The following is a 10,894-nucleotide window of genomic DNA, read 5'->3' on the forward strand; positions in this document are numbered from 1 at the left end:
TAGCATTTCCACTTAATTAAAAACACCCTTAAAGCAGCAATGTTTTAATCACTCCATTTTATTTACTCTCCTCCAGTGTCACTTATAATTGTAACTTTTTATTTTTTAATAATGAGGGATTTTTTTTCTCCTTGCATCACACAAAAAAGTGCTGTCGATAATTAGCAGTCTTCTGTTATTAGTAGACTCAGGTGTCACAACTGTGTCTCATCCTCATTACAGTAAAAAATTTCACCTATCAGATTCATTATTGCTAGATAATGCGACTGAGAGCCTTTGCAGGCCCTCCAGAAAAGTAATTCAGCCAAGCAAAATTATCAGCTAATTATATTTAGAATCAAAAGCCCAACAACTATTTGCAGATAAATTGTATGAATTGAAGTGAATAGATCTGAATATTAAGATTCATAGATTTAGCAGATGATTTGTTAATTGGAATAAAAAGGTCATTTGCTAGTCATTTTAACAATAGATCAATTGGAACCCTATTTATTATTTAACTGGTAGTGTATAAGAATTGAAATGATGAATAATTGTATTATTGTCATGAGATGATAATTTTCTTCAAAATAACAAAATATGAGAAACTTGTGAGAAGGAATTTTATAAATTTCTTTTAAAATATTGTGGCAAATTTAATATATTTTAACATATAGTCCTGATATAAATAATGTGTATGATAAGGTTTAGTATTTTAGAGGTCAAAATTATAACCAAAAGTGGTGGGGGTTTTTTTCTTGATGCATTAGAAATAGAACCGCACATCAGATAATTTACAAATAAAAGTTGACATCCAAATTTGTGAATTTTTTTCTTCCTAAATCAAATAATGCCTTTCCTCTCTCACTGTATTTTAATTAGCAGAGGTTTTTTGGAAATGGCATAGTACATGCTCATACGATGACTCAAAATGTAACTTGGCCTGCAGTTTTCTTTCGGGGAACAGAACACTCTAATTCAAATCCATTATTAAAAAGCATATAACATGTGCACTTTCTGAAATTCCTGTGACTTCACTCTTTTGATTTTATGTAATTATAAGAGAATGTTCATATGTATTTGCTTTTCGATTGGCACAGCATTTTAAAACTGTCTTCAGATAAAGTGCATGTTTTCTTTTGGTTCATAAAGAAATATCCCTGGTTTATGTGCTCAAAACTTTTGTGAATTTTTATAATGCAGTCACAGTGCAGCTTATAACTATGCTTATGAAAAGAATTTCTATGCATACTCTGTGTATGGAAAGAAAAAAAATATTAGATATTAGTTTGGATTTTGAAATTAATCATTGGTAACTAGATCCTGTGTCTTTCCACTGTGTTATCTTGTAACTGCTAGCCGTTCTCAAGCAAAACTTTGAACTCGGTATTTTTCCTAACTTTGCAGCTCAAAGTAAATACTTTTCATTTAAACTAATTTCAGTTATAAAATAGGGAAAACATCACCCACTTAAAAACAGCTTAAATTGCATGTACTTTGTCACTGTAAATAAACAAGGTAAACATTGACATAACTTCAAACTATTCTTGGGTTGAAAAAAATCTGCAGTTCAAAATAAAATTCTGCCTTTGGTCAACATTTTGGATGCAATTCAAAGTTTCTCATAAAATAAACATATTTTAAAGAGTGTTTTGAATTTCACTGCATAATTCCTAGCCAACAGAAATTACAGTGGTATCTTTAAGGTTTATTATATATCAGATCAATAGCCATTACGCAGGGCTAACACAGCCATCAAGATGCAGTACCTTTCTTCGACTTAACCCTTACTACTATGACAGAAGAAAAACTTTCTATAGGTGATCCTTGGGGAAATCCTTTCACAAAATGAAACCTTCTTGTTTCTTTGCTTAATAATAAAAGTATTCTTTGGGAGTAAAATGGAAAATGAGCTGAATTTTGAGTCAAGGAAACAAAATATTCATTAAGATAATTTTCTTGAGAGTTTTTCCATAAAGAGGGGAATCATTTTATATCCTGCCTAATAACAAACTCTTTTGAAGCTTTAGCTTAAAAACAAAATGCCCCATCACAACAGATTGTAACTTTTTTTCTGAGACATTTAAAAGTGCCTCGATGATTTCTACAGCTACAGTGTTAAAGTTAAGTATTTGCTATTTTATTTAAACATTTTGAAAAATGAACATTCTGGGGCTTTGCAGCATTATTAAGAAAAGCTGTCCATACTTTACCATGTTGTTACATGTGTTTATCTGCTGATTATAAAATGTGTTAAACAGTATTTTAAAAACAAAAAAAAAATGCGGAGTTGCGCTTTGATTAATTCAGTGAACAAAACATATGCTGTTGGTTCTGTTCTATGAAATTCATATATGATCAATAAAATCTTTTAAAAGAGCAACTTTGGCTTTTAGGATTGTGCTGCCGACCATGTTTTTCATCCCAGTTAACTCTGGGCTCATACTGTTAACTCAGGCAAACAAAACCACTTTCTGGCTATGATGGTAATGTCTTTTTAACATATTTTTATCCTCTCTCTAAAATTTCTTTAGGTTGGAAGCTGTGTATTGTGGTTGTTACCCACTATGTCCCAAAGATTTGGTTTATCCCGAGATATTTCCAGGTAGCTGCTTTAATGTACTTTCGTCTTTGTTGAGATTTGATACATGATTCATGCTAAATTAGAAAGTTTGAAAATAAACTTAGGCAGGAGCAATTGTTTATTTGGCAAGTCAACATGTTAGTGTTAAGGAAAATTTTATGTGTTTTAATACATTAGAGTAAGCTTATATTTACCATCTGTTCTTTTAAGATAACAAAAAAGCAAGTTTTCAAATAGCATTCTTCATTGTTAGCATACACATCCCATAATGATGGATTTTTATAAGCAGGTCAGTGTTGCTGCAATTGCTTACAGATTTTTTTTTAATGATATACACAGAGAAAAATCGAGGACTGAAAGTCACACCAAATTATTTAAACAATTGACTAGTTAATAATATGCAACTGTTGTACAGGGTACATACGGCTATAGTACCAGTTCTTTGAAAAAATTCTCATCACTAAATATATCACATATGCATTGTGTTACATTAGAATAATGTATTTTAATCACCCAAAGGAGATGTCTAAACAGCACAACTACACAGTCTTATTTAGCATTAAACATCCTTGTGAGCTGAGGTAACCTTATAAAATCATGCTTAAATAATGTAAAACACGAGCCGGCACAGAGCAATATGCATTTTTAATTAGTAAAGTGACTAATATCGAGTGTGTGCTTTGAGGTTTTTGTTTCATTAAAAATGTATCTGTTTTTCCTGCAGCTGAATATCTGTATTCTACACCTGAACAGCTTTCAAAAAGGCTCCAGAATTTCTGCAAGAGACCAGATATTATAAGAAAACATCTCTATAAGGTAGTTATTGAGAAGAGATTTATGTGGTATTAATGCCATATTGAAGTACAAAGAAAAAATCTTAAAAAAAAAACATTTAATTAACATACTCATGTTTAAAGGAAACATGCTAGGGAGGGATATTAGTTGTTACACTAACAAGGATTAATTAAACTAGATGCCAGTTGTATTAACCTAGGTCTTATGAAATACGTGCACTTAATGCATGGTACATGCTTTTTTTTTTTAATTTATTGTTTTCTAAGATGACTGTCCTTTACATTTAGCCCCAAGAGGCTTATAAAAATGAACCTGGATTAATGTAACTCATTAGTTTAAAAGGAAGTAAAGGAAAGATTCTACAATTATACTAATGAGGACGAGCCTTTCTTCCCATCATAATGAAATCTGCAGTCCTCAAAAATTCAGGTGAATGACATTCATGAAGTTTGGTGTCCATTTTTTAACTCCTTTAAAGGTGATTTTCAGGAATCAAATGTTTCCCTTGTCCAGTTTAATAAAATTACATAAAAACCTTCAGTTTGTTTAGAATCAGACTGTCAGTCTCCTCACTGAATGGCAAAGGCAAGAGGAAAATAGTTTAATCATTCAGTTCCCTCATTCATTATCTTTTTTCCCCTTGTTTGAATTAAGAATTTTACATTGTTGAAATAACAACACAAAGAGACCCTACTAAAAGTCTAAGTAATTGAACTGGGATAAATCTGCTTTATGAGTTTTGAAGGTGGCTCTAGGCCATGAGTAATATACCTTTTTATATTCTTTGAATGTAGCATCTTCATTTTACATAAATCCAGTATAGTTTACAATCTAGCAGTTTTATAATCCAGCATATTTTAATTTTCCTATGTTAATATATAACCTTCCTACATGAAATACAGTTCGCTGCCTCTTTCCCTCCTTCCCCTTTTCATAGCCTAAAATACATATTTACATAGTGATACATCAAAACATGACTTTGTTTCTGCAGGAAACAGTTAAACTTCAAGAAAAAGGGAGAGAACCAAAAATGCAATTTAACACCCAATTTCAAGCTCATTATCTTTCATTGTCTATTAACTTGGCAATGGTTCAGAAGGTAGCTCATAATAGTTTAAAATGCTGACTGAACAGTTCCGGGCTTCAGTATTACTCCTTCAGTCAATAAGATTGTATCGTATACATGGGAAGCTTCAAAGAGAAAACAGTCTTCCAAGGTTTACATCCAGATTTCCCAATTTTGAAAGTTGAGCCATGGTCTTGTTTGTGTAAAATATTAATTTAGCGGTTTCCCATATGAGAGACTATCAAAATGTGCAGATTATGAAATTCAGGAAGTAGAATAATATGTATTAATACAAATAGATTCATTTTCTATATATGGCACAAAACTATTTTCAGTGAGTTTACCACTGAATTATTTTTTTTCCCCTTTCTGGTGAATTTGGGGGCAAGTATTTTTTTGTCAGTTTTATTGAAATATACTTGACATACAGCACTGTACAAATTTAAGGTGTGCAGACATTGTGTTGTGAAACGATTGCCACCACAAGTTTTAGTTATCATCTCTCATCTCATATAGGGGAAAAGTGTTTTCACCTTGTGACAAGAACAGTGAAGCATTTATCATTATATTTCCACCATCACAATTTATAAACTTTTAATTTTGCTTCCATGGAGGCCTTATTACCTCTGATATTTTGCATCTGCAAGTTTTTAACCATTTCAAAAGTTACTGCAACAGGTTGCCTTTAGTTACAATAAAAAACAGACCTCCAACTGAAATACTTTAATATGGCTATTGCTATAACATAGCTATAATTATTTATTTTACCAACAACTTCTGGAAAAACTGTGAAAGAATATCAGCTTACTGGTATGCTGCTAATATACCAAATTATTCCTCCTATAGCTTAAAAGATAACCTATACCTTAAATGTTTTCTCATGTTACTATAATTATATATTTTTTTAATCCATGCATCTTAAACTGGTTCAGCTCAAAGTTTTATGAATTAGTATTTCATGCATACTTGTTTATAAGAATTTATGTATATATATATATAATTCATTTTTACGTATTTTTAGCCTTGACGGTTTTTCTTATAAATTTATTATACAATTATATTATGTCCACGTTCAAAAATCTTGGTGACATTGTGTCCAAAAGCTAATCTCAAAAATTCATAAGTTAGTCTAAGATTTAGAAGGTATCAAGAGCTTTATGATATAATTGTCAAGAGAAACTGGAAAAATTACAGAAGGACCACAGATTTAGTTGAGTCGTTGTAATAGGATTTAGAGCCAAAACAGAAAAAGAATGCCTGTTATAATTTTATAATTAAGAGAAAGTTACACTATCTTTTTTACCTTATGTTTTATAAATATACACATTGCAGATAATATTTGCCCTCACTAAATACCGGAGGGTTATTTCCCCCAAGGCAGCTTTTTGCCTACTTTTCTTATGCAATGGAAGAGATTTTGGGGTATACTATAGAGTGTTGAGTATGGGTTTTTTTTTTTTTTTTTTAGATTTACTTCATTGGACAGTGCTGTTTTGCTTTCAAAAACATATGCTTCTAAGATGTAAAAGGATAGAATGTCACTGAATTCTTTAATTTGCTCCTTTTACATTTTTACACCTTACTTTTTTTGTTGTTGTTAGAAGTTTACATTTTAAAAATCTTCTCAACTGCTTATCATGTAGAGTTCACTTTAGGATAGGATTTTTCATATGGATTCACACTTAGAAATTTAATGACTAGAATAAGGCTACTAACACTTGGCTTTCTTCTCACATGAGACATTATACTTTCAATATGAGTGAGAGTTTGGGGGCTATAACTTGAAGCAGGATTTGAAACAGAATGCTAGTAACTGAAAAGCAGAAACAGAATTTGATACTTTTTTTTTCTTAAAGTGACTCTACTACAGAACCCTGTGCCCATAGCTTCTCACCTGAAATGGTTTCAAACTTGAAATGTTTAAATTCTTTACGTGTTTCTTCAGATAGCTGGAGAAACGCATGCAGACATTGTCTCCTGATTAATTTAAAAACCTAAAACCATGTTCTTAATTTTAAAAATCTAAAATCATTTTTTAAAAAGTTTGCAAGTAGAAGCAGTCATTGACTGCAGCCTTAGGTACTTGCAGGACACGTTCTTTGCTAAGTAGCTTAGACAAGTCAGCTACCCACTTGCCACATAGATAAAGTAGGTTTCACTTCATCTACAGTAGGGAGCTCTTTTAGGACTCTTAAACCTAACTTGAACACAAGATTCTAGAAGTACTTGTAATCAGCCGAGGATTAGCTCCTCACACTAACATAATTTTTCTTTTTACAATCCAAGTAGGTCTAATACTGGACAGTTATATTTTTTCGGTCATTTTGACTATGAGAATTTAATGACCAAAAATTCCCAGCAATTATTTGAGATGGATACTTTATGCTTTTAGAGAACCTTTTTTGATCATTATATTTTAAAATGCTTTAGAAGAAAATTTTATGGACATTCCCTTGTTACCAGTTTTGAAAACAGCATAAGAGTACAATGGGGCCATGGTATAAAATACATACCGCCCAGACTAACAGACTAGATTTTCATTCCCACCCTATTTTTCATTTACTTTTATTTACAAATTGAGTGATAGTCTGTGTGAAAGAGAGAGAGAGAGAGAGATGCCATCCTTCCTTTGCTTTATGAGGGTAAACTGTAGTTTCTTAAGCTTTTTCAGATGATAGCTGATCTTTATCTTGCTCTCCTCTTCAAGTTCTTCAACATTCCAGAAATCTTTCTAACCTGCTGTTATTTGGAGAAGATAATTTTCAGATTTCTGCCTAAAAGTGATTCCAAACAATGATTAAGCTTACAATTCAGACTTAGTGCCCAGAAAAGCCATTTGTGGTTGTCTTAATTATATCAGGCTTTATCTTCCCAAACCACAGCCAAGCCACTTCAAGTTTCCTTCAAGTGACTGGTCACTTTATAGTGCCCTTTTAATTTGAGTTTATGCTCTAGATGTGAATGAGGTAGTACTCACTAGTATTAACACGCCTCCAAAGTCATTACTTTTTCCTTGAAAATGAAAAGCTTGTGACATTTTTAGACCTTCAAAAATTGCTCAGCTGTACTAGCACAATTTAAGGCAAATTCTCTGTCTCAGTCACTCTCCCACTACCCGCCCCCCGACTCTTCCCTCTCTCTTTCTTCACTTCTTTCCTAGATTTTGTTTGGCTTGGTTTTCCTTTGATTTGTCTAAGTAAAATAAAAGCAAAAAAAAAAAATCTTTAGCACAGTGGATATACTTGGGGTAGTTAATATCAGTTAGAGGTTTTGGCTGCTTCTCCTTCTCTGCTACTCATTTGTAGCCTGGCTCTAGGTGAACTTCTTGGCCTCTATATGATTCATCTGTAAACTTGGAAGAATACTTTTTTTCTTAATTCTTAATAGCATTTTCCCCCTGAGGTCCTGCTATAATGAAATAATGAATATAAACCCGTTTGTAAACTCGAAGTGCTTTATAAATTCCACGTAATAGTAATGGCATTTCTCTTGTGCCTTCACCACTTAAAAGTAAAATTCACATTTGCAAAGACATGTATTAAGAGTGTTGTGTATCTTATGTTTATAAAAGTTAAAAGTTGGATGATAAACTTCTAATAGCTGTCATCCATAACATAAACCAGGAAATATGTGTGCAATAGAATGTACCCATTTACAAAAAAGAAAAGTGGAGGGAAGGGGGAGCTTTCCTCCATGGTTGAAAATACATTTGCACTTTAGACCAATCAGAAACTGGGATTTCCTGAGGTGATGAAACTCGAGAACCATTTACTTGGTGGCTTTTTGAAATCTAATTGACATAAGTTATGCAAATTTGCAGTATGAATTTTCAGCATGCTTTAGCCTTTCTGGTCCTTAATGCTTCCTCATTGCTTTCTCTTCTCTCCCTCCCCCTTACAGGGTGAAATGGCTCCTTTTTCTTGGGCAGCCCTACATGGTAAATTCAGGTCTCTGCTCACAACAGAACCTAGGGAAGATTTGTGACAGATGGGGCTAAGTCACAAACTTGCAGCCTAAGGCAGAATCTGTAGAACTTTCCAGAGTGTGCCCATATTTACCTGATCAGAGAGAAAAGAAAATCTGCAGAGGAAGCTGAGCCTGGCTGCTTGTCATAGCTGACACAGAGCCATCTGCCACAAACCTGTGGCGGCTTCAGATCTCCAATCCCTGCCACCACCCCAACTCAAATTAAATACAGATTCCTAGAGACGTTATGATGGTTACACATGTCCTCGGCATCGCATGGAGGAGACTGTTCAAAAAAAATATGTGGCCTGTTGTATAACCGCACTCATGTATCCCATATGTGGTGCCACATTGAATTTCCGGTTGAATCCGTTTTTATCCTTTGTACTGGATGACATGGTGCCTGAATTCTTTCTTTTTGCCGACACGATGGCAGCCAAACTGCAGCTTCAAACGCTTTCACTTGGCTGGGTTTCTACCTAGGTTGCCAGGTTATCAATGGAGCCTTCTTGTGTCCTCAAAGGGCCACAGGGGCGGAAAGGAGGATCAGAATGCCACCGACTAATTGGGCAGCCATCTCCGAATTGTTTGTGGGCAAAGGGCTGCTTTAGCACTTTTCTTTTAGCAAATTAATGACTCCCTGGCACAGGGGTTTTTAAGTGAAGGTAGTAAGGGGTCTGGCAGGTATTCCCATGATTCACAGAGTTACATTTGCATTTAATTTATCTTAAAGAAAGTTGTAAGATAAACAGCTGTAATTCAGACAAACATGGGAAATACACTAAGTGGGCCATCTTGCTCATAAAATGAACACTGAGATACTTGTTTTCATTTTTTTCCAGGGATAAAAATAGACAAATCAAAATAATTCTAACAAAACCAGTAATCTTGATATAAATATCCATCAAAAATATTTGCATCCAGCTACAAATACAATCTTTTCAAGATAAATCACTTATGATTCCAATAGTAAAGCTGCTGTATTTGTTGATGTAAAGATGTTTTGATTGGCTAGATTGTAAAATAAATTTTTAATAAAGTGCCCACTGCAATTTTTAATTAACATATCTCATTTCCGTGTAAGTGTATACATCATCTATCTGTATGTTTCTCTCTGAACACTTTGCTTGTGTCGGAGACAACGAACACAATTGTTTCTTTTCCGGATGAACAAGGATCTGTTTTGCAAATGTTTGTAAGATATTATGACATTTCCAAGATTTTCTTTGCATTCTGGAAAGCAGGAGGTAAACATTTGTAGTCATTAAGGTAAAGTCTGTTGATAAACCATCTTCTGTTTACTGACAGGTAAATTGTAACTTTCCTAGCTTTTGAAATGAATAGCTTCTATAAGCTGCAGAGTGAGGAGCAGCCAGGGAGAGGAGGGAAGACAAGGGCCAAGTTTGGCTCTCTGGCTTCTAGAAGGATTAAGTAGTCTAGCAGGCATCCAAGATAGAGCGGGCACTGGTTCCAAAGTCTAGTAGAAGCCATTTGACAGGTAGCAAAAGTGTAAGCAGGAACTAGATCAAGGTCAGGGGGCCAGATAGAACCCTCCAGAGAAAAGCAATCTTGCAGATCAGAAAAAGCAGGAGTTCAGTGCCCATGAAGCTAGGGAATTTAAAAGCAAGACAAGTAAGAAGCAGAAACAGCAAGCTCTGTCTTTACACAGAGTCCTCTCCAGAACCAGTGTGAGAGACATATGTATCATGGAAATGACAGCAGAGGCTTGGAGTCCTTGCCTTCTGAGAAGTCACTGAACAAATTACCCCCTGACCCATAAAACAAAAGGCTCAAGAATTATTTGAGAAGTCCTTCTGGTCTGAGAATCTATCAGGTGTGCTCCTTTTGAGTGCAAAAGTTAAGATGTAAATATGCCTAGGAGGTTCTTAGCCTCCTCCTGAGCAGGTTTTATCCTCAAAAATGAGATGCTTCAGTCAGAAGGGTGCCGGGTCATAGCTCATGTCTCTCAAAATAATAATATATTCTCACCACCAAGAAACAGTGCTTAGTTTACTGTGCTTTACTCTCCTGAAAACGAGCTTACATTTTAAAGTAAACAAGATACTATATGCACAGCTATCCATATATGTTTTCTCACTAATTGGTGGGAAAACAACATTAATTACCATTCAGATAGTACATCCAAAACATTTAAATATATTCTTGATTTTGGCAAATACTATATTGCAAGTTACCTGTACATGACGATTTTTTTTTCTGTATTCATAAGTTCTTGTCTTTAGCTGTGATCAGCATTCCTTCAAGAATAAAAGTTTAAAGTTGTCACTTCCTTTTTTTTTTTTCTTTTTTGGCCAAGCCTGTGAAGTTTCCAGGCTAGGGGTCGAATTGGAGCTACAGTTCCCGGCCTATACCACAGCCACTTGGGATCCAAGCCGCCTCTGTGACCTCTACCACAGCTCTCAGCAAAGCCAGATCCTTAACCCACTGAGCGGGGCCAGGGATGGAACCCATATGCTCATGGAGCCACAGCAGAAACTCCTAAA

The 10,894-nt window shown here is 34.3% G+C and overlaps 1 protein-coding gene across 8 annotated transcripts in view; it reads left to right on the forward strand.

The window, feature by feature from the left end:
- GTDC1 (glycosyltransferase like domain containing 1) overlaps positions 1 to 10,676 on the forward strand; it is a 366,669-nt gene extending 355,993 nt beyond the window's left edge. For all 8 annotated transcript variants that reach the window (XM_047771992.1, XM_047771996.1, XM_047771995.1 and 5 more), the window contains 3 exons: positions 2,514 to 2,584; positions 3,288 to 3,379; positions 8,325 to 10,676. In XM_047771992.1, the coding sequence (XP_047627948.1) occupies positions 2,514 to 2,584; positions 3,288 to 3,379; positions 8,325 to 8,408 (247 nt within the window). In that variant the 3' untranslated portion in view covers positions 8,409 to 10,676. The remainder of the gene's footprint in view (positions 1 to 2,513; positions 2,585 to 3,287; positions 3,380 to 8,324) is intronic.
- Positions 10,677 to 10,894: the final 218 nt, after the last annotated feature.

This window comes from Phacochoerus africanus, chromosome 3, assembly GCF_016906955.1.
Source record: "Phacochoerus africanus isolate WHEZ1 chromosome 3, ROS_Pafr_v1, whole genome shotgun sequence".
Lineage (NCBI taxonomy): Eukaryota > Metazoa > Chordata > Mammalia > Artiodactyla > Suidae > Phacochoerus > Phacochoerus africanus.